The sequence below is a fragment of the Macrobrachium rosenbergii genome, chromosome 8, assembly GCF_040412425.1.
Source record: "Macrobrachium rosenbergii isolate ZJJX-2024 chromosome 8, ASM4041242v1, whole genome shotgun sequence".
In the NCBI taxonomy this organism is placed as follows: domain Eukaryota; kingdom Metazoa; phylum Arthropoda; class Malacostraca; order Decapoda; family Palaemonidae; genus Macrobrachium; species Macrobrachium rosenbergii.
In genome coordinates this window covers 9,631,683-9,657,095 of record NC_089748.1, presented here as the reverse complement: position 1 = coordinate 9,657,095, position 25,413 = coordinate 9,631,683, and the positions used below count along the sequence as shown (strand labels likewise).

Here is a 25,413-nt window from a genome sequence, read left to right as displayed (position 1 = left end):
GTATTACCTCATGGTTAATTTTTTAAATAAATTCAGTTGTAGTGACGGCAGAGATTTAAGTTACACAAAGTGAATAAGTGAAGACGTTCCAGCTGACAGATATGGCTTCAAAGATTATTCAACATGGCAGTTATTATCAGATTTACTTTGTCCACACACAAAACACACACAGATATATATATATATATATATATATATATATATATATATATATATATATATATATATATATATATATATATATATATATATATTAATTTCATTGGCTGCCTTTCTGCTTGTGTTGCGTGTCCCCATTCCTTCCACTTCCCTACCCCCAAAAACTGGTTTAGGCAGGGTTGTCCCTAAATAACCCCCACTCACCCCTTGGACCTCAATTCCCTCATGGAAAAACAATAATCCCCCTCCCCCTTCCTCCTCCCTTCCCCTCCTCCTTTCCCATCCCTCTTCCCTCCCCTACCCTCTTCCCTTTTCCATGTTTTATGATGAAATAAAATGTGAGATTGAGTGCTATTTCAACAAAATGTTAATAGATTTGCAAGGACATCTTTTTTATATAAAGGTAATAATGTACAGGTTTTTCAAATCAAAATATAACTTATTTGACCTTTAGAATTTATGGAATGTTTAATTAACCGCACGTGGTAACTATGAACCACCAGCATTATGAGGGTCACAGTAAATACTACTGTTTACAACTGGAGTTTTTAAGACTAATGAAAGAAGACGTTATAATCCAATGGGCGTTTCTCTAGGAGGTGGAAGAAATGATTCCGAAGACAGATTCTGGATTTCTCCCCTGAAGGAAAGTGGATTCGACAGGAATCCGTTTAGGAGCTGAAGACGACTTCACGGGATCCTGGAGTCTTTAAGAATTTAAGTAGTTATAATCCAATGGGCATTTCTCCAGCTTCTTTAGCTTCAGGAGCTAAAGACTGCTTCAAAGGATTCTAGAGTTGTGAAGACGCCTTTCAAGAATAATAATTTAATAACTGTCCAAAAATTCTCAACATTAAGTGACCCAACGTAAATAATGAAGGAGTTTTGGCTGAGCTTTGTTATTTTCGTTTCGAAATGAACTCGGCTGGTAATTCTAGAACAACAGCAGGCACTACTGGTGATGGTCTGGAACCGCCAGTGGCATCAGCATTGATTCAAAACCTATCAGCAGCTGCTCCTGCACCTACACCAAGATATGGTCAGTTGTTTGTATATGACCAGAAGGTAAACGGGGCTGGTGCAGCCTTTTGCTGACTGTTAGTAGTAGGGTTAATTTAGCTGTAGGTATGGGTATGGTATGCATATCGGTATGGTACACATATAGGTATGGGATGGGCATGGGTATGGGAATGTTATATATGGTATGGGTATGGAATGGATATGGGTATGGGTATTGGTACTCATATGGGTATGGGTATAGTTATGGGTATGGTACAGATATGGGTATTGGTATGGGTATGGTACAGGTATGGGTATGGGTATGAAAAGAATATGGGTATGGGTATAGGTGTGGGTATGGTACAGATATGGGTACGGTATGGATATGGGTAAGGGTATAGTGCGGATATGGGAACTAGCAAATGCGAGCAATGGCGAAAAAAAGTTAAGTATACCTGAGTTTAACCAGACCACTGAGCTGATTAACAGCTCTCCAAGGGCTGGCCCGAAGGATTAGACTTGTTTTACGTGGCTAAGAGCTAATTGGTTACCTAGCAACGGGACCTAGCATCTGCGAGTGTGTATATATATATATATTGTATATATATATATATATTATATATATATATATATATATATATATATATATATATATATATATATATATATATATATATTGTGTGGTCGTGTGTACAAAGTAAATCTGATAATAATTGCCGCGTTGATTGATCTCTGAAGCCATAATCTACCTGCTGGAACGTCTTCATTTATTCACAGTGTAACTTAAATCTCTTTGTCACTATTACTGAATTATTTATTAAAAAAATTAACCATAAGGTAATACGTAAGTAGTTAAAAAGAAGTATTTTCCGACCGAAAATCTGACATACAGTATGTGATTGAAAATTACTGATGTATTTAGGGGTACAGTACATTTACTGTTTAATTTTGTGAGTGCAAGCGTCAATTCTCTGCGACTTACCATTGATTTAAACAGTGTCCTACTGACTTCTTTTGGTTATACAACATTCTTTACATGTGTTTACGTTAAAAGATAGTTTATTAACAGTGGACGGTTTTATCTCATATTAGAAAGACTTTCGTGTTCATTTGTTTCCCCGATGACACTTGGAAGTCATGATGAGGCATCGTCGGATGAGGTGATTGAGCCATCCGCTCTCTCTCTCTCTCTCTCTCTCTCTCTCTCTCTCTCTCTCTCTCTCTCTCTCTCTGAGCGTTACTAAAATCATAATTTGAAAAACTTCTAGATTAATTAGCCTCCTATATTTGTAGCGTATGTAATCTTTCTTAATGATACGTAGGTTCAAACTGTACGACAGTCATCTGTATGCTGTACTTTTATTTGCTATAAAAATGAAAGCTACCTGAAAATGTTTGATTAAAAGAAAATCTATGCTTACGTAAACGCAGTAGATACACAGTTTTCAGAGTCCGGCACCGTTGCGTCATCCATTATGTTTTCATCTTGGTGACGATGTCTTCAGTTTGTATTGAACTCGCGCAACTCCTTTGTTGCTTTCGTCTCGCGGCCTTTAATAATTAAGATCACCATATTTGCTTGGGCGACAGAAACCATAATCATTCGTTTAGAACCCCCTGATAAAGGGGAAGACAAAGAAAGACCGATGATGGAAAAGGAATAGCGACTCTGTCATGCAACAATAGCCCCGAATGCGGATGTGTCACATCTGCTTAAACAGCGTCACCATTACCATTCTCTCTCTCTCTCTCTCTCTCTCTCTCTCTCTCTCTCTCTCTCTCTCTCTCTCTCTTTATTCATGTATTTGCTAAGAAGAACTTCTTAGTTTGCTTTCCTTTTGACTAAGCTGTTGCCCCATTATTATTATTATTATTATTATTATTATTATTATTATTATTATTATTATTATTATTATTATTTTCTGTTATTATTTTTACCATTCAACCGTGCAAGATAAAAATTTTAGAATGTTTTCCCATGTCTGAGAAACTCCGATAATAAGAACACACTGGTTGCACAATACGATATTTGTGTCGAAGGTATTGTAGGAATTTTCTTTTTTTTTTACTTTTTTTATGGTCACGGATCCATTCAAAAGGTTAACTGTTAATTAAGTTCTGATTTTGATAAACCTTGGTTGCAAGTGCATTGGAATTGGTATATAATTTCTTTAGATCTATTTGTTAAAAGTTTACTTTGACATAGTTTTCAAGTCACAGGTGAGTAATTTTAATGCCAACCTCTTGTTTTTCTGCGAGTGTTTTGGAACTTGGAAGTAGGACAAGGTACATATGGCGTTGGCGACAATGTTAGTTTGAAAGCCAGACTTGAGTTTTTCTCAGATTTTGATGCGAGTTGATGGGAAGGTACCTGCTGGTGATTACTTTCCCAGTGTTTTTGCCTTTGCTCATTATTAAACATTCCTGGTGAATTCAAAGGTTAATATTTTAATTTGCTTTGATGGTAATGAAACTTTCTCGGTGGGTATCAATAAAGTTGTTGTTTTTCTGGTTCAAAAAATATGTTTTATCCTGACTTACTTTTCATGGTGTGAGGGCAGCTTAAGGTCAGAATTGGTTTTTCTTTGACCCCTGGTAAGTGTATGCTTTTAATGTTTGGCAGTTGTTTCCTCCAGTATGTTTTTCAGTGCTGGTCAATATTTTCCTCCGGAACTAATAAACTTAGATAGTCTTTAGAATAACTCGCAGGTGAATAATAAAGTTCATAAGGTCTTTGGATAGTTGGTTATTCCGTCCTCTCCAGTTTGCTTTGTATTTTATGCTCACCTCCTCCAAAATCATTTTAATATACAGGATTTTCTGTTAAATACCTGTATAATTTTGACAAACAGAATATTTATATTCCATAGTTTCCAATAGGTTTGAAAATTCGAATACTTTAGTGATCACATAAAGTGTAATTTAAGTAATGTCATTGTGTGATGGTAGTCTTTTCATCATAACATATACTTGACAACTAGTTACCGTTGTTCATAGAGCTCCGGCTATTTTGCGTTTTTTTTTTTATAGTAATTACTCTGGAAATCTCTGTTAACTTCTTTTACAGAATTTGCATTTTCTATGTTGATGACCAAAGTTTTTGTGGTGGTACTTAGAAACGGCAACCAATCATGACATATAACTGAAAGCTAGGCGTGCATTCGTGGTTTTATGTTAGAACTTTGTGCGTTGTTTCGGCATCGAGTCAGACACGTTTTCCATAAGATATTTGTTAGTTTCAAGGTCAGAGTTTTTAGGAATGTGTGATGGTTCAAAATCCAGGGTTTTGTAGGATATTTGGTAGTTCAAGGTCACGGTTTTGTATGATATTTTATAGTGTCAGGGTCAGAATGGTGTAGGACATTTGATAGTTCCAAGGTCACAGTTTTGTATGGACTTGATAGTTTCAGGGTCCGAGTTTTTTAAGACATTTGGCATTTCTAGGGTCACAGTTTTCTAAGATTTTAATCATTTAAAGTTCAGAGTTTTATGACATTTGATACTTTGGGGGTCAGAGGTTTTTAGGACATTTGATCATTGCAGGTCACACTTTTCTAAAATATTTAATAGTTCCAAGGTTACAGTTTTCAGGAAGATTTGATAGTTTCAGGGCCCGAGTTTTCCAAGACATCTGATAGTTTCAAGGTCACAGTTTTCTAGGATGTTGGGCACTTTCGAGGTCCGAGTTTCCTAGGACATTTGAAAGTTCCAAGGTCCGAGTTTCCCAGGACTTTTGAATGTTCCAAAGTCACAGTTTTGTAGAACATATGATAGTTCCAAGGTCTGAGTTTTTAGGACATTTGATAGTTCCAGGGTCACTGTTTTGTAGAACATTTGATGGTTCCAAGGTCCGAGTTTGTAGGACTTTTGAATATTCCAAGGTCACAGTTTTGTAGAACATTTGATAGTTCCAAGGACTGAGCTTTTAGGACATTTGATAGTTCTAAGGCCACAGTTTTCTAGGATATTTCATAGTTCTAATGTCACAGTATTGCAGGACATTTGAAAGTTCCGTGGTTGAGCTATCTAGTTCCATGGTCCGAGCTTTCTGGGGCACATGAAAATTCCAAGGTTCGAGTTTTGTAGGACATTAGAAAGTTCCAAGGTCTGAGTTTTCTAAGACATTTTAAGGTTCCAAGGTCACAGTTTTGTAGGACATTAGAAAGTTCCAAGGTCTGAGTTTTGTATGAGACTTGGTAGTTCCAAGGTCCAAGTTTTTTGGACATTTGAAAGTTCCATGGTCAGAGTTTTCTAGGAATTTGGTAGTTCCAAGTTTTGAGTTTTCTCAGACATTTGATACGTTCAAGATCAGTTTGGTAGGGCATTTGATAGTTTGAAGGTCAAAGTTTTCTCAGACATTTGATTGTTCCAAGTCTGAGTTTTCTGGGACATGTGCAACATCTAATGTCTGAGTTTTTCAAGGTCAGAGTTTTCTGTTGTAATTGATAGTTGCAATGTCAGGGTTTTCAAAGACATTTAATACTTCCAGGGTCTAGGTTTTCAAAGACATTTGAATATTTCATGGTCAGAGCCATGCTGACTATTTTTGTTGTTAGCAGGAACATTAATTGTAGTAAATGTTGTCAACTGCCAGAATTGAAAGGAGAGTAGTTTTAAGAGCAAAGGTTGGTGGGATAGGTAGTCTAACACCTTTGGTCCAAGAGCCAGGGCAGGATTTATTTACTGAGGAGTGCAAAAGTTTTGTGAATATATTTTGTTTCTACATGATCAAAGAGTCTCAGAAAAGCGAGTTTGACAAAATTTCAGTGGTGGGCGTGTCTGTTATGACATCATCAACATGGCCGCCAGACACACATGACCCGACTCCATTCCATTGACCATCTCCTCTTCTAATTAACCTAGACAAATGGAATTTTTTTTCAAAATGTTTCCAATAAAATTTAGAATCTTTTTTTGTTTCAGTGCATATTTACGTATCTGTAACACTTTTTCTGGAAATTGTACTCAAACAAAAATTTGGCGCTAGCTGGTGACAGGTATAAAGTTTAACATGAATTTACTCAAAAACCAAAAGATATATGAAAATGGAGTGCTACAAAAATGTTTCCTCTTTTCATGAGGATTCAGAAAATGTATATCATACAAAGGTTTAGATGAGCGGTATTGGGCAAAACGATTAAATTCTCGTTACAGTGAGGGTACCGAGGTAGCGAAATGGGCCTCAGGCCACTGGTATACTGTATGGTGCTTCACGTCAGAATACTGAGATGATTGTCTGCTGTAATTGATAAGCCAGTCTATAATATGAAAATTTATTAAGGTTCTTAGAAATCAAACTCAGTCAGAAATGTGATCTTCCAATCCCTGATAAGGGTAATTAGCTTGGGCAAATGTAGTTTATTTTTTTTTTTTTTTTTTTGTCCACCCCGCCTAATTTGCTTTTAATGTCTTTGTTGCCAGTGTATAAAAAACTCGTTCTGTTCCCTTGTAACTCATTCTTCTATTCATAAGGAAAGGAGCAACACTCCTCGACATACAGTACAGATGTCCACAATTCTTTGTATCTGTAATTTTACATGTAAGAACCTTCTGTATGACAATAATTTACATGATTTCTAAACTTTATTTTGCCTTTTATTTTTATTCATGCACTTTTTCTGCTGGGTGAGTCTATGTTTATCTTTGCAGCTCTAGCTTTATATATATATATATATATATATATATATATATATATATATATATATATATATATATATATATATATATATATATATATATATATGTATACATACATATATATACATATATACATATATACATACATATACATATATATATATACATATCGGCGTCAGTATCATAAGAAAACAATATTGAAAACGATAAACATTATTATTGAGTTTTATATCAAAAACCTAAATTATGATTATTCTGCCGCTTTTGGGGCCATATTTCTTCCGGCGATCGGATAACATGCGCCTAAATAATTTCTGATGAATATATTTAAAAGCGCCAGAACCCTAACGCCGAAGTATCATATATATATATATATATATATATATATATATATATATATATATTTATATGTACAGTATAAGCATTAAGCTACAAACGTCCTTTAATATCAATTTGCTCTACCTCAGAAATAATATATTTTCATGTATGTTACAAGGGGATTTTTTTAGTTGATAATTTACGTGCGTCCGTGAATCAACCAAAGACAAGAACTCTCCAGGACTACAGTGACGCCTTTACCCACATGGCCGTGTGGGTAAAGGCGTCATTGTAGTCCTGAGTTCTTGTCTTTCGTTGGTTCGAGCCCATGGGACAGTGAACTTATTATCAACTAAAAAAATTCCCCTTCGGTAACATATATATGAAAATATATTATTTCCGAGGTAGAGCAAATTGATATTAAAGGACGTTTGTAGCTCAATGCTTGTATATGAATCACGGTGATATGATAAAATTCATTCATATATATATATATATATATATATATATATATATATATATATATATATATATATATATATATATATATATATATATATATATATATATATGTATATGTATATGTATATATATGTATATGTATATGTATATGTATATGTATATGTATATGTATATGTATATATATGTATATGTATATGTATATGTATATATATATGTATATGTATATATATATATATATATATATATATATATATATATATATATATATATATATATATAAATATATATATATATATATATATAAACATGCACAATAAACCCCCCATATTCGCATTCTCACAATTCGCGGACTCACCTATTCGTGGATTTCTCTGTGGAACATATATACACATTTTTTGCAGAAAATTCACCCATTCACGGTATTTTTCACTGAGAAATATTCACTAATTACTGTATTTTCATATAATTTTCATGACTAAATGCACTTTTTGTGATAACTATTAAAATACTCAGGTACCCAGGCAGTACTCGAGTTACGATAATTCGCCTTACGATAATTCAATTTTGCGATGGGGTAAGCAGTTAATACCAATACGCCAATATTTATCAAACATTTTAAAATTTCGCTCGGGTGCAGGCAGCAGCGTACAATCAGGCAGCGAGAGAGACTAAATCACAATAGACCAACTTCTTTTCCTCCATCACTTTATCCCATCTTTTAGTTAAAAAGTAAAAGGGAATGGTAAAAGTATTGTTAGTAACGTACACTCTTGCGTAAATGCATACAGCCATAAACAACCGAACGAGAAACTGTACATGAATGGCATTCAATTGTGTCAGCGGGTGACATTAAGGTAATAGGAAAGGACCAGAAAACCCCCAAAAACCCATCAGACACATGTAGAAATGAACAGTTTTAAGACATTACTGATATCTTTTCTGTGCAAAGAGTGGAAAAATCAGATATGCTGCTCTTCTTGGAGTAGAAATTAAATGCTATAAATGCATTCGCAGAGATGATAATGTAGAAGTATCAGAAGCACTTGACTTTGCTTGCTACCATCATAGACCGCATTTATAAAACTAAGTATCAGGCCACTGCCCCTTAAGGGTTGGGTGGAATTATATTGTGGTTTCAACTTAGTTTCCATAGTTTACTATGTGGATGCTCAATACATTAGGACATTAAAAGCAAATTAGATGGAGCAGACAAAAAAATAAAAATGTAAACTGCATTTGCCCAAGCTAATTACCCGTATTAGGGATTGGAGAATTATATTTCTGATTGAGTTCGATTTCTAAGAACCTTAATGAATCTTCATATCATAGATTGGCTTATCATTACAGCAGACTTAAGCATCGCGGTATTCCAACGTAAAGCTCCATACAGTATACCAATGGCCTGAGGCGTGATATCGCTACCTTGTTACCTTTCCTGTAACGAGAATTTAATCTTTTTGCCAAATACCGGTCATCTAAATCTTCGTATGATATACATTTTCTGAATCCTCATGAAAAGAGGAAACATTTTTGTAGCACTCCATTTTTCATGAAAATTTTGTTTTTTTAGTAAATTCACATTAAACTTTATACTTGTCACCAACTAGCACCAATTTTTTATGTTTTAGTACAATTTCCAGAAAAAGTGTTACAGATACGTAAATATGCATTGAAACAAAAAAGATTCTAAATTTTATTGGGAACATTTTGAAAAATAATTCCATTTGCCTAGGTTAATTAGAAGAGGAGCTATGGTCAATGGAATGGAGTCGGGTCATGTGCGCCTGACAGCCATGTTACTGAAATTTTGTAAGACTCGCTTTTCTGAGACTCTTTGGTCATGTAGAAACAAAATATATCCTCAAACCTTTTGCACTCGTTGGAGTACAGTAAATAAATGTGGCCTGGCTCTTAGACTACTTTTATATAACTCAGGCCTGAAAAAGATGGAAAAATGAAAAGAAAAAGGAAGAATTCTATGGAGCTTCATAACAGAAAAAAAGGTTATGAGTCATTTCATTGAAAAATTATTTAAAAGTATTGACAAACTTACTAGATGAAGTTTATATTTGGTTTAAAGAACATTGTCATACTGTAGGGTGTAGACCACTTTCGTCTTAATAACCAAAATTATTAAGGATAACAAGTATCAGGAGCTATTGTTCTTGAATCCCTATTAACTCACCCTAGTCATTGAAGTTGCTTTGTTGTCATATGAACAGTCAATTGGAAATTCTAACTCTTTAAATAAATGGAAGATAACCATCTGAGACTTGGCATTCCCATGAGATTTTCCTCACAGAAGTCCAAGTCAATAGAGGTGCCCACTCTGCCTAATTCTCTGTATGGTTGCCTAAGGAGATGGTTTTCAGAGTCCAGTCCCATAACCTGGGCTCCATATCCTACTACACTGTAGGCTTGTTTTTGACATTGCAGTAAGGGATTATTGCCTTCTATGTATATAGCCAATTTGTTCAATTGTTACTGAAGATAACCACATTGGGTTTTTGAACTGCTGACCAGTTAAACACTAGGATAGTGCTGTATCCATTTTATTGCAGGGCATAAAAGGAGAGAACCAAATCTTCCATTGTCCTGGTGCCTGGTATATGAAGAAGCAGATCTGGTTTATCCCCGCTCTTTCCCCTTGTGGTTGGTGTACAGCATTAGCTGTTTCACCTGGTGATTAAATCCCCAAGTAGGAGACTTATTCTCTAAAGGTGGTTATGTGTACCAAAGTTTCAAGTGAAATTTGGTACACATATTGTGAACATCATCTGGAAACTGTTGGGAAAGATGATTAAACATGTCCACTCACTGCTGATGTGGAAGGGAGAAGTAAAACCATAGTTATGCGGGTACAGTGGTACCTTCTACAATTGTAGGTATTTGCAATGGCAGCTCAGATTCATCTTTGTTTATTCCCTCTGTGAATGACTGTTGTTGGCTGCTATTTTCAACTGGAATAGCCTGCACTTAGTGTGTACACCACCTCGGACCAATTAATGAGGAGGATTATAATTGTCTTATTATTTCTGGTAAGAAAAAGAGGTGGGAAAATCACAGGTATTGGCTCAGTATTACAGTGACAAATCTAGTTGCTCTTCTTGTATGCCCTCTGCAATAGAGGGGATCCAGAACTGGCCTGAGTTTAACTGTTTTCCAGTTCAGTCCACAAAGATGTTATTTTTAGCTGCTATATTGTAACAAAATGGCTTGCTTACTTAATGATCAGGATGAGGATGGTAATGGTGAGAGAAAAACTTAGAAAGTAAAAACCTTTGTAATAGTAAACAGATTACACAAAAATATTGTTTTTTTATTAAATTCGTTGACATCATTTAGGTGATGGGTGTGTTTCATGCGTGGTTCGAGTGGCATGGATTTTTCATTGGATTGCTGGGTTTAGTCAAGTTACCATACCGATCCATGTTCAGTGTGTTCATTTAATTTTTTTGGAATTGTTTTTGTTACATACACCAGGCTTGACCATGTTTGAATTTTGGAATTTTGTTCAACTGCAGCTCTAAGCTAGAGGTTTTAGAAATATTTAACTTTGGAACCATGATTTAATTCATCTTTAAAAGTTAAATTATAAAAGTGTATTTTTTCCAAATCAGTGGTATAACAGTCGAATCAGATACATGCACTTTCAAAAGTCCTCGCCCAATTTTCAAGGTGCCTCATATATACTGTATTCCCAGGTTAGAGTCACATATTTTAATCTTCTTCCAGTTGCTTTAACTGTTTTATTACCTATATGTTTCCATAAACGAAATGCAAGATACAATGACTATAACTAATTACTGTACTGTATTGTACAGTATACGTGAAGCAGAGTAATATAGGCAAGTTGCATTTTATTGTAATTTTTTTTCATTTTTATTTTATGAACGTCATTATTGGAATAAAGAAGTTTAATAGACTGTGTGCTTCTATCAGTTGATCCTTTTGACTAAAGGTATTTATCAACCTCTGTGGATTGTCCTATAGACCCCAAGAAGCTGATGTACCACATATAGAGTCGGAGAACCCTGTTCTTGTTTGTTTTACTGTAATTTGGTATTTTATGTTAATACAGCTGTGATGTATTGCATTTGTCTCCTTCCATTGTACAATCTTACTATGAAACTGCACTCAGGCCAAAAGCTTTTGATGGGGAATGGCAGGTTATATCTTAATTTTAATATTTTCCCGGTTGAATGAAATTAATGGACTATCATAGTTGTATACCGTTGTAATATCACTGATAGTCCTTACCTGATATAATCTTTAGAAATATCTCTGTAGTTTCATCAGTATTATTCCTAACAGTGTGCCCAAAGAATACACAGTATCAGAGTTAATAAAGTTTCACAGTTTCTTTCAGTAATTTTTCTTACTTTATATTTTCATATTTTTGGAGCAGTTATCTGATTTAGTAATGATATGATCAAATAAATTTCACTGAAATAATCTAGGTTAATTTTACATAAGGTGTGAGTGTACAGTCATTAAAGGACATTGTGAACAGGTAGCTAGTGTGCAATTTGCTGATGAACTAATGCTGAATAATTTTTACCAAAAATGCTTCAGCCTGTGTGTGTATGAATGAATGCCATAGTATTTGATATCTTTAGTAATAGCATGGATTACTTAATGTTGTCAGAAGTATTTCTTACATCTTTTACACTGGTATCTCTCTATCTGTCTTAGTGTTTTATATTTTTGGGTAATTTTACAATATAGTCAAGTGTCTTGATATCATATAGGTAAGATGAAACATTATTATTATGATAAAAAGAAGAAAAAGCTTATAGTAACACATAATGGTGGGTCAAGCTGTCAAGAAGTTTTGGTTAATTAAGCATGCAGTAAATACATCTCTTTTTTTTGGTTCATTACTGTTATCAGTACTATATGAGTAGATTTCTAGTTACTTTATTACTAAATTTGTCAAAGAAGTGATTCTGTAAACTCTGCTCAACTAATTTCAGTACGTTTTTATTTCAGAGTTATGTTTTCTGCGATTAGTGTTTTTGGATCTAAGTGGCAATCGAGTAACTACCTTACCTACAGAATTACGCTTCATGTCTTCTCTTGTGACCCTTGCACTTGACAATAATCCTCTTCAGCAACCTCCAGCAAATGTAAGTACTGTAGTATTTATTAAATGCTGTACTTCATTATAATTTTAAGCAGCTTTCATTGAAAGAAATAATTTTACATTATTACATATTCATGTAAGCCTTTTTTATCTTTTAATGTACTGTAGATTTAAAAAAAAAGGATTAAGTTTGCTTTTAGATAAACTTTTCTGCTAAACATTTTAGCTCTGTACCCGGGGGCGTGTCCACATTTTTAAGTGGCTTGAGATGACTGCAGCCAAAGAAGACAAGAAACGAGGGGTCCTTTCCGAGTCTGAATTCCGTAAACTACGTAAGCCTTCATCCTGTACAGATTTCAGGTGAGTTTGTGTAATATTAAATTTTATTTTTACTAACAATTTATGTAAAGAAGCCACATGTTGTTACCATGGGAATATTGATGTTTTTTTGTGAAGGTACCTAGGTACAGTAAATATGGTTGTTTATATTTTGAGAATTTAACTGTCATAAGATGTTTCAAAGTAAATATTGACTGGATTTATAATTAAGCACTGAATTAATGCAGTTTAATTCAAGGTGATGATGTTACACAGATAGCCCCTTAATAATTAATTTTCTTATTGAAATATGCATGTAAAGATTTAATTTGTTTGATTTAATTATTGATATGAACTTAGTCAGTTATTTTACTGGTGAGCAGAGTATCCTTTTTAGGCTGTGTGGTAATTATTTGGGGAGATAGGAAGCAAAGTACAGACAGTTGTATTACTGAGGTTTTCAACTTAATAAACCTTGGTGCCTTCATTTTATCACTTAGTTTTTGAGGTTATAGTGTTTAACTAATGAGCTGAACATTGTTATTTGCTGTTTTGACTTTGTTTTTACTAACAAATCATATTTGCAATGCTTTTATATATATCTCACCTGCTAACAAACTGCTTGTAATACACTGACTTGTAAATTTTAATCTTTACTGCTGTTTTGCCATTACTCATATCTGAACTTTTAGTAAATTTTTAATAACTGTTGCTGGGATACAGTGCTATGCTGTACTGTATTGTAGTGCAGTATAATGAGTTACTCAAAGGGGCAGCATTTCAGCAGGTTAATTGTTTGGTTGCACTGAACTCATAAGAATAGTTATCAGCAAGATTTCTTGTACCATATTATTAGTTTGTAATATAACCTACTGAAATTGGATATCAAGTGTCCCTCAATTTTAGGGAAGTTGAAGAACCTCCATCAGAAGTCAACAAGACATATTTAGAGGAAGTGGGATCTGCGTCCCCCAAGAGAGGGTGGTCTGTCCCCCTCCTGCGTAGTGTTGGGGCCATGGTAGTTGTAGTTATAGTTGCCTATGTAAGTTTTGATGGCATGGGTGTGGGGTTTGAATGTGCTAAAGCTTACAAGGTAAAGATTAAATGCTCCTAACATGCAATCTTGTAGGCTTAAATCAGGATAACAGTTGTATATCTATCCTATGAGAACATAGGCAGTGAATTTGTTCTTGATAATGCTTTCTTTTATGGATTTCAAGATACTGTACTTAGAAGTAGCAAACACTGTTACTGCAACAAGTGTATGGTACAGTATGTGACATGCTGTGCTGTTATTGCAACCCTTTTCTTTTATCCTAACACCCAAATCATGGCACGACTAATGTTAGTTGATTGGATGCCTTTGACTGAACTTTTACTTTCAAAAAACTTTCTTCTTGGGATGGACATTATGTGCTGCTTAACTATCCATTTTTCTGTGATGTAGCATTGCTGGAGTTCCTTACTGTTACTCTTTGAATAGATCATCCAGAACCTAAAGTTTTCCCAGAATTTTTCACCTTTTCTGCTTCCTATCGTTTGATTCCTAGAAGTAATCAGTTATCTCTCATTAACTGCTGAATTAATTATAATTTTAATAACTAATACTTAAAATACTGTGCAGTAATTATAATTTATATAAGATACAGGTATTCTGTCATGACATGAAACCAAAATAAATTACATGTATTTTCTAACAAATTTGTTGAAATCAAAACTAGTGCCTTTTCCATTCTGATTTTTGACGGATACAATTTTAACTACACATAAACAGCAGCTAATATTTAACTATACCATGAATTATAAAGAATCGTTAATGTCATAGGTATGTTAATCACTGGTGTTATCGTGCCATCTAAATTTATACTCACTACTGAGAAGTTTTTCAGAGTGTATGGTATGAACTCATGTATTTTACTCATTTCAGGTTTGTCAATGGGTTATTTGACCCTCGCCACAAACGTAGTACTATGGATAGTGGGTACAGTACAAGTGAAAATGGTGACCAGAGATGGTCACAGGAGAGTCAAGAGGTATGCTACTCTGATAACTGTTTGGATTGTTGGGGTGCATTTAAAAAGTTTTGTCAAACATCTATTGTGATGTTACTACAACGGAAGGTCCACCCCTATTGATGATTTCCTTGTAATTTCTGTTCATAACATCAGAAATTTCTCTTTGTATTTTGGGTAAAAAAAAATATACTTTTTATGAAAATGATAGGTTTTAAGCATTCAGAAATATTTTTTTCACCCAGAGCCTGGAATATGAGGATCCTCGCAAGTTTGCTGTCATGGCAGCAGCATGTACCAAGGAACAAAGACAAGAGCGAGGCCGAAGTGGTGGTCCCTCATCATCTCGTCCAGTCAGTGGTCTTACAAATGGTGGAACAAGTGCTGGGGTAAATGTTGCACAGGGAGCAAATGGTTCAGCTTATGGCACTCCACACACTTTAGATCATTCCACAAGTGGTTTGTCAACGCCTAGCACACTCAGTCCTGGTGAAGGGTTTGCTGGTAGTTTAGAAGATGAATTCAACAAGGTAATTAGATATTTGTGTAGTGCAGAGTCAACCTTTACTTCTGTTGACATATTTTCTATATACACCTTGGATGGTGTTTTGCTGCTGAAGCTAATTTATTCACAAATGTTATAGTTGATGAATCCATCATTCATATTCAGTATAATTATACCTTTTTTATTTATTTTTTGTATTTGCAGGCCATGAAACTCAGACAAGACTACGAAAACGTTTATAACCACGATAATTCTCCTGTTAAAGAATCCCAAAGGTATGTTATTGTATTCATTTTGAAATTAAATAGAGGAAGTAGAAGAATTCTCCATGGACTTTCAGATTATTTGTATTGTTCACATAAATAAGAACTAAAGATTTTTATCTTCTACTCTCTCCTGGAAGTTTTTGTTACATGCATATTACTGAATGGGCTTTGATATGAAAAAGTAAGTAATGTTACTTTGATAAACTTTATTTATATAAGACTGTCTCTGATACTTCAATAAGACTGTTACTGGATCTCCTTAGCTAGCAGAGACTACAAACTATTAGACAAAAAGAGAATTATTGTAAAAGTTATATTCTTCAAGGCTTCGTAGGGTATAGGTAGGAAAGTGCTGATTTTTATTTAGAATTTTGGGCAGTTCACTAACATTCACAAATTTCTGCTTATTCTTCGCTGGCTCTCCGTTCTTGTGCGTTTTGCTGATTAACTAATACTGAATAATTTTGTACCGAAAATGCTTCAGCCTATGTGTGTATGAATGAATGCCATAGTATTTGATACCTTAAGTAATAGCATGGATTACTTAATGTTGTCAGAAGTATTTCATACATCTTTTACACTGGTTTCTTTATATCTGTCTTAACAGAGGTCTGTTTCTAGATCTCCACCTTATAATAATTCACTTAGAAATGCATTGCCATATTATTTTTCCAACATGTTGAGGATATTGTACATGAAATCGCATGCTTATTCTATAGTTCTGCTTTGAAGTATGTTATTGTACTAAACAACTTATATAGCCATATTGATGGTAACTACAGTAGATAATTGTAGTATTGTCATGATGATTTATAGTTACTCTGTGTTAACTGACTTTTGATATCAACCTAATACAGTACTAACAACTACTTTAGCAATAGAAGCCCTTTACTTTTATCCAGAAGTAAAATGGTTGGGGAACTCGTGATATAGAATTGAAATTACTATGAATTGCTATGAAAAAAGAACAGAGGAGGTACATAATTTTATTAGTCCCTTAATAAATTTCATTATTGAAATGGTAATCTCAATGTTTATTTATCTGTGAATTATGAAAATTTTCAGAGTTGAATTTGACAGAGAGAGAATTAATATGGCATAATTGCTACTATTAATACAATAAGTCGGGCAATTTTTTTTTTTTTTTGAATTTATTGTTGTGTCTGAGGGGTGAATGTCTGCTGTAGTTGGTTATTTGGTGAGATAATATCTTAGATGGTATTTGTTGTTATAAAGAGGCTTTTTATAGAAAAAATTGAGCTTGTTACAAAAGAACTAGTGCCAAATCTGTCATCAGCAGACAAGTTTAGTTTATCAAGACAGTCTTGATAGATTTTGAACTCCCTCCTCACTTATGCCCTAGGAAACAAATCTGTTAAAATAAACAACCTAAATAGAGGTACTAATTTTTGTGGTGAGATTTGGTTGTAGGTTAATTTGGTTCTAAAATATATATACAGTAATGAAAAGTAATATCCCTTGATAGATAATGGTTCCAGATTGCCAGTGTAATGACTGTTTTCTGATATTTTTATGACTACCCCTATAATAAAGAGTAGCTTATTGATGATTATGGGATAGTGATAAATATCCTCAGCCGTGTTTGTAGAGTGTAAATTGTTGATTTTGGTAAAAGAAGATTCAGTATTTTTAAGGAGATTTATCATGATTCTTCAGTGTACCTTTTTCTTAACAGATTGTTGTACAGGCCCATTATCATGAATTATTTGGGTACTTAATGAAGTGTGATCTTAAATTGAACTCTTAGTCAGCATTTTAATCTCATCTTTTCCTTTATCTGTTTCTTCATATTTTTAGACAAAAACACTATAAACATTTTTGAATCCTTGAAAATTAAGTTAGCTTATCTTGGGGGATCTTTCAAGTACAGTAATGGTATTTATTTAAGAGTTTTTTATGATTCCAAACTTTGAAGTATTTGTAAATTTTGCACTTCCCCCATTAATTTGAAGATAGAGATGCAAATAGTACATTGTTTACAGACTAAATGATCAAGCATTATACTAAAGTAAATAATTATACATATTATATCCTTAGACCTTTGAGATACCTTTATACCAATCCCATTCTCGAAGGTGGCAGTGAACTGTGCTCTGGAGAGAGAAGCTTTTTTTTTTTTAGTCACTGCCATATTCCACCTTCTCCCTTGCCACATATCTGCTGCATAGTAAACTAGGTCAAACAGATAATCTGCATAGATAAACCCCTGTGAGTTGGTTCATTGAGGGATTTATTTTTTATTAAACTGTAGGGCAATGCTCTTTAATCCTGCTCTGTTAATGACATTATTTTTGATTGACTGTTTATGATCATTTATTTCCGAAAAATGGTGGAGGTGCTACTCAGTTAGGCTATTTCAGCTAAAAACCTAATTTTCATGTTGCTGTAGTTGTATATTATTAAACATTTTGAAACTCACCTTGATGGTTTTCCTGCTAAGAGTATGCTCCAGCCATGTTCTGATCATCATTGTGATTAATAACCCTTTTGGATTCCCCATCCTGACCTCCAGGTCCCTTCTTGTTCCATTTACGTAAGTCATAGGATATTCTGTAGAAACCAGGTTTTCAGTGTAGGAGGTGGTTTCTTTTTTTACACACCCTAAGGTACTCATTATGGTTGAAGATAAACCTATAGCTGTTAATAAAACTTTTGGAAAGATATTCCAACTCTGCAACATAAGGAACTTTAGTTACCTGATTTTATTTTATTCCAGGCTTTTGTATCATTATAAAATGATTCTTAATACCAGCTTTTGATGGCGTAGTCATTGTGGGTCCTCCAAGGGGTTACACTCTCATGCGCCCCCCAGGGTTCCATAAGACAAACCAACCAATTAAAAAGAATTCTCTTATAGTTGGTCTTGGCCAGGATAGTGCTTGTTGGCACCATGATAGAATATAAAGGACTTAGGACAGGAGGGCTCTATCTCATGTCCTACAGCGACTGCCTCGGCTCTCTTGTCCCATTCACACAGATATGACAACAGTGTATGTTGGCCATCTTCCCCATTACACTTTGGTCTCTCCAAGAGTTCACTAATCCCTAGGTTTTGCTCTGGAAAGTGTGTTCCACTATGCTTTTTCCAATCATCATTACACAACTCAGGGTTAAGTTAAGTATACCTTAGTTTTACCAGACCACTGAGCTGATTAACAGCTCTCCTAGGGCTGGCCCGAAGGATTAGACTTATTTTACGTGGCTAAGAACCAATTGGTTACTTAGCAACGGGACCTACAGCTTATTGTGGAATCCGAACCACATTATAGCGAGAAATGAATTTCTATCACCAGAAATATATTCCTCTAACTCTTCATCAGCCGTCGGTGGGAATTGAACTCCGGCCCATCGAATGACGGTCTAAAGCTCAACCGACTCGGCCAACAAAGGGCTGAACTCAACTCAGGGTAAGTACTTAGTTTTAAGACTCAGTGTAAAGTTTTAGTTACTTAAAATTTAAATGGGTGGTCTTATATTTGTTTAAATTGGAAGCCAGTAGGCCTCTTAAAATTTAAAAGGGGTAGGCTTATATTTGTTTAAATTGGAAGCCAGTAGGCCTCTTGCAAGGCGAGAAGTTAGGAGTAGATTGCTAGGCTACAGTAATTGCCATGCTGTTTTTTCTTGTTTGACAAATTGATAATTATCATTAAGGCAATAATATTAGACACTTTTGTTACTGAAACTCATTATTCAATTACTTTTTTGACATTGATAGATTGTGAGGTTACCTGAACCGTAAATTGGGTTAGCCGAACTTCTTGTTTAAGAAACATAGCTGTGATCATAGTTCCCAATCATGCTTGACTTACGAGCCATGGTGTTTACTAAGGGCTAGTATTTCCTTTGTAATATTTTATAATCATACTACAGTAAATGGTTTTTGTGATTTTGGCAGTTCCCCAGATAGCCTTAATATCGAGGTTCTTTTCAAGTGTTAAATGAAATATATTCATGTAGGCCTACTTCCAACGGGTATGGCTCCACCGACAGTGACATCACAGGTGTTGAGAAAATTGTTGTGACACTTGTCTTTTTCCTAAGGGAAAACAAAAGTACTTTTTCATAATAGTGAGCTTTGCCAAACAATTTAAAATCGTAGAGATACTGATTTTTATATATTTTTGATACGATAATTCCTAGAATTATTGATTTTAATTATGTACCAACTGACTTACCCTATAGGCTATATAATCTTCACCTGGTGCTTGGGAATAGAGCAGGTAATCAAAGGTTATGAAATGTATAGTATGGATATCCATTTAGTTTTGCCTTAATTGAAGTAAGGCAGTGTAATTGTAGTAATTGTGAATTAATATTGTAATACATTACTATTATTTTATAGATATGACCCATTGATCATGTTACCTTGCATAATATTGTTGGCATACATGTAGCCATGTAGGCGTGTGTTAATTTGAAGTGTTTGCAGCCTGTAGAGTGATATAGGTAGCTAACACTACATAGTTTTTATTAAACAGACAGGGAAAGAGAGTTATCTTGTTCCTTTTACCATTACTGGTCTACTGTTACTCAGGACCTACACATTACCTATGCTACAGCAAATTGTTAAGCCTGCCTTTTGCTTTTAGTAATGGTTCATAACTACCTGCCTTGAGCAAGCCCCTGAAGAATAAAGGAGAATTTGGTTGGTTGCTGAACATGTGTGAAATATGCAACACGCACCTGGCAGCAAGTTTAAATGATGAAAGAGCTTATTTTTAAGCTGTCTGTAAGAGTTATAGGTTTCCATAGGAGTACGGAAGAATGAGACTACTGTACGGGCAGTCCCCAATTATCAGCGATCCGGTTTTACAACACTTGTCTAGTGAGGAAAATCTGCAATTTTCGGCTCTGAAAATCGCCGAATGCAGACGCCGATTTCTGCTTATGGTGCTGATAATTGGGTATTGACGCTGATACATACCAAACAGACTTGCCAATAACTGAAAATCAGGCGATTTTCGGCGCTGACAAGCCCTGAAAATCGCTGGAAAGGCACCAGAAATCGCTGATTTTCGGATATCTGTGATTTTTGGTTATCATCACACCATCAGAATGGAACCCCTGCTGACAACTGGAGTCTGGATGTACATCATTCCTGCAGAACTACGGCAGTGTGTTTCCATCCCTCTCTGAGCAGAATCCACATTTGGGTTAGTACTTCAAAAGCAGTGGATTCTAGGAACTACCACTCCAACTCCTCTGATGGAGACAGTGTCTTTCCCTGGGAGAGAGGTCGCTAATACCCGACATGAAATGGATATAGCCACTGAAATTTCCCTTTGAATCCGCAAGATATAGGGAACAGTCTTCTGCTTTGCATGAGAGAGAGACTTCAGATGAGAATCTTGCCTTTCCCATGCAGCAATCATGCATTGAGGGGACCCTGATAGGGTGCACCCAACCTCATCTGAAGTGTCTGTACCTTCTAGGAGGTAGTGCTTTATCCTGGTCTGGTCTTCTGTATTGCCAGGCACTGTTGATACAAGTTCCTTGGCTCAATCAGTTCATGCCGGATTCCCTGATAGGAAAATTCCAATGTTTTCTATACTGCCAGGCAGTGGTATACTGTACAACTGCCTTGGCTCAATCAGTTCATGCAGGCTTCCCTGATAGGTAAATTCCGCTTGTACTTTCTATACTGCCAGGCAGTGATATGACTGCCTTGGCTCATCAGTTCATGGAGGCTTCCATGATAGGAAATTCAGCTTGCTGTACTTTTACTTTCTATACTGCCAGGCATTGGTGATAGGACTGCCTTGGCGCAGTTCATGCAGGCTTCCCTGGTGAGAAAATTCCGCTTGCAGTACTTTCAGAACTCCAGGAGGAAATCATGAACAGTATCAAAGATGACTTTGCTACTGAGCATCAGCATATCAGAGAAGCTATCCATGATTCCCAAGAGGAATTTAGGTCTGTCCTGGATATGGAATTGGGTGTGATACATAAGAATTTTTCATCCTTTAAACTAGAGGATAGAGAGGCTTTGCAGTCTTCCCAGGTAGAGATGGGTTATTTTCACTAAAAATCTTGGTCATAGGAACAGGATAATAAAAATCCAAAGCCAAAAATGAAATTGAATCAGTTGTCTAGATCCCCATTGAAATCAGAATGGATAATAAGAGACAGCCAGAGCTCTGGCTGGTAACAATAATAAGACAGGCTGGACAATAAAACCTCAAGTCAGAATGTGATACGGGCACCAATATCTGCCCCTAAGAATGATACTGATAGCCCTTGGTGAAACAATTCAATGTGCATCCTTTCACCAAATGGAAAATACCTCATTAATGAAAGGAAAACTGATTGAGGTTGAGCATATAGAATTTCAGGACAGTGGTCTTTCCCAATTCTGAGTGGCTCTTGGTCCCTCCTTCAATAGGAATTCAGAAACCTGCCTAATAATAAAGCAATGAGAGCCATAGAAGCAACCTTTCTCCAGTTTAATGGAAATTGTAGTTCAACAACAATTTTACAGAACCAGTAACCTCTCTGGGAGGCATCAGCCTTTCTGTCTCTTCACTCTTGAAACATTCATTCATGTGAAGAAAGAAGTTGAGAATTTTGTGGTGACTGGAAAACAAGAGTTTATGGCAGAAGTAAAGCCATTTGTCTCCACCATCCCAGGAATGGGCAATACTTGGCTTCCCTTATGAGAGGAAAAAGTTCCCATTGGATATAGCTACCCAGAAATTTGGAACCTTTACAAGAAAAATCTCAGGACAGCCATGGCTGGATTTTATGCTAGGCTCCACCTATTAAAGAGCTTCCAGAGTTGTCCAGAACAGTGTTCACTGCAGTAGCCAGAACACATGTGGATCCTATGGGGAGTACTTGACGACTTTCTTGAGTGTTGCTTTAAGGCTTTGTGACTGTTTCTTCCTTACAGCACTCCAACCAGAGTAAGGAATAAGGAAGGACCTAGAAGATTCCTTTTACAGCCCAGCTTTTCCAGGTGACGAATTGGAATGAAGTCTGGGCCTGTTACAGTTTGGGTCCATGGTAGATCTAATCCTGAGATTGACTGTAGGATTTAAGCAGAGTCTGGCTCTCACATGCCAGGAAAAGTCTTTACAATCGTCTCCACCTGAGATTGGAAAGATACTCTGTCCATGGACCTGGAAGGGGTCTCTGGCAAACAGGCCGACCTGACTCCACTGTTCGTGTGAGTGATAATACATATGGATGCCTCCTGTTCTGAGTGTCATATCAGCTTCTTGGGGCTGTTGGCTGTCTTTCCATTTCAGAAAATTGAAATCTCCAAAAGGGACTCGTATTTCGTTGGTCCTGGATGACATGACTGCATTGAGAGGTTAGGCTCATGCTGACCTCTTCTCAAGTCAGTAATTACTAACGTGCTTCCACATCCAGAAGTGGACTGGTTTGCTACATGTGAGAACCATCAACTTCCAGTGTATGTCTCTGAACCTGGACATCCAGGCAATAGCAAGAGATGATTCATATTTATACAAAACTGGAACAAATGGAGGATGATATACCTTTTTCCTTCATTGTCCCAGATTTCAAAAGTTTTAAACAATATGCTAGCTTTCAATGGAACTGCTTGCTTAGTGGCCCTGAATTAGCCAAACAGTCATTGGTTCCTTATTTCTTTAGCAACAGGTGAGAGAATAGATTCCATTACCATCCATTGTTCTATCCCAGCTAGGAGGGGAAGTTGTCTACACATCCTCCTTTCTGAGCCTTGACCTTCACTTGGATTTTTAAATCTAGTCTACCATGAAGATTATTTGCCTAACATTGCTAGGTACCTAGTGCAAAAACTACGGACTTGATCTATCAAACATACCAGTCCTTATGGAAAATGTGGTTAGATTACTTTCATACAGAGAGCACAGTTGAAATCTGTAGAAACAATTTTACATTTTATCATCTTTTGAGGTCAAGCTCGTTGCTATTTCAACAATCCTGGCATACAATGCGGCATTGGCAGAACCCTTGTGTTATGGTTTTGGATTTTGTTCTAATGTAGAAATTGTTAATTCGGTTCTCCAGTCTTTTACACTGCAAAGGTCAGCTCCTGCGAGGTTTCCTATTACCTGGTCCCTGAAGAAGGTTCTTAGCCTCCTGTCATCCCCCTCAACTCATGGGGCCCAATACATCTACAACTCATATCCTGCCAAAGGCAGTGTTCTTGACTGCTTTGGCATCAGGAGCTCAGATTAGCATACTGGGCTCTCTTAGGCAAGTACAACGTTTCACCGTTCATACACTTAGGTGTCATTTACTGTTATCTCTTAGCCAACAGTGAGGACTTTTATTTATAGGGAAAGTCTCCTTTTCTGATAAAGGAACTCAGTATTTCATATAAGATATTATGCCTGGTTCTAGAATACTGTATAAGGTTTACCTAGATGTCATGGCAAACATCCCAGGTGGTCCTATTTTTCATACACCCTAGCACAGACAAACCACTCACTCAACATGGGCTGAAAATTATTTTAGTGGCCCTCATTAAAAAGGCAGATCCTCACTCCTTTCCTAAGTCTCATAACATCCAAAAGGTGTGTACATCATTAACTTTCTTTAGAAATGTTTCCTTCAAAAAAGTCTTTGAGTGTACAGAGTGGTTATTAGAGGCTGTATTCCTGAACCAGCGAAGGTGCAATAATCCTGGAGCCAGATCCGACAATTGTGTAAGTCACTGTAGAACCACAAGGGATAGTACATTTACAGGTTCATGTTTACTGTTCTTTATTGCCAGACCCTAATGGGTATCTGGAATAAAGAAAACAGTTGATAACCTGTGACTTCACGCAAGTCACCTAGGAACCACAAAGAATAATATATATTGCTTCATGTGTTGTTTCCTGTTCTTTATTGCTAAAACCTATAGGTATCCAGCATAAAGAATATCACAAATAACCTGTGACTCTACTTTGGACCAAAAATTGTTCTAGGTTGTTGGGATTTGTATATCAGGAGCTAAGCCATTTCGTCACCTGTCAATTTCTTTTGTAAGCTCTTTTGAGGACAAACAGCAGCTACACTTTGAGAAAACAGGTTTTGACATAGAAAAAACATATTTTTGGTAGTTGCTGTGAGTCCTCAAAGCCACCCACTTTCCCTGATGACAAGGCATGGGACTGGGGTGAACATTTATCTTGCATAAACCTGGTGTGTAATGAGGAAGATGGCTGACATATGCTGTTGTTACATCTGTGTGAATGTGGCGTAGAGAGCCGAGGCAGTCGCTGTAGGACAGGAGAGAGCCCTCTTGTTCTTAGTCCTTTATATTATATCACTGTGCCAACAAGTACTATTCTGGCTGAGACCAACTATATGAGAATTCTTGGTAATTGGTTGGTCCATCTTATGGAGCCCTGGGAGGACCAATAAAGTGTAACTCCTTTGAGGACTCACAGCGGATACCAAAAATAGGTTTTCCTGCGTCAAAACCTGTTTTGTTAAAACTGAAAGTTTGAATTTTCATTGAGGTCAAATTCACAAATCTTAAAGCCATTGAAAACAAGCCTACCATGATTTTTTTTAACATTTACGCAGCTTTGAAAAGTAAAGCAAGGAATTGCTCAAATAAGAGCTTTTTCTATAAACACTGTCTTAACTCATTAACATTGTCCCTAAAACTTAGATTTACGTTCTAGGGAG

The 25,413-nt window shown here is 35.8% G+C and overlaps 1 protein-coding gene across 10 annotated transcripts in view; it reads left to right on the top strand.

Moving 5' to 3' along the window:
* Lrch (Leucine-rich-repeats and calponin homology domain protein) overlaps positions 1–25,413 on the top strand; it is a 370,650-nt gene that overhangs the window by 267,154 nt on the left and 78,083 nt on the right. For all 10 annotated transcript variants that reach the window (XM_067107274.1, XM_067107270.1, XM_067107273.1 and 7 more), the window contains exons 4-8: positions 12,568–12,704; positions 12,888–13,021; positions 14,907–15,012; positions 15,237–15,521; positions 15,701–15,771. In XM_067107274.1, the coding sequence (XP_066963375.1) occupies positions 12,568–12,704; positions 12,888–13,021; positions 14,907–15,012; positions 15,237–15,521; positions 15,701–15,771 (733 nt within the window). The remainder of the gene's footprint in view (positions 1–12,567; positions 12,705–12,887; positions 13,022–14,906; positions 15,013–15,236; positions 15,522–15,700; positions 15,772–25,413) is intronic.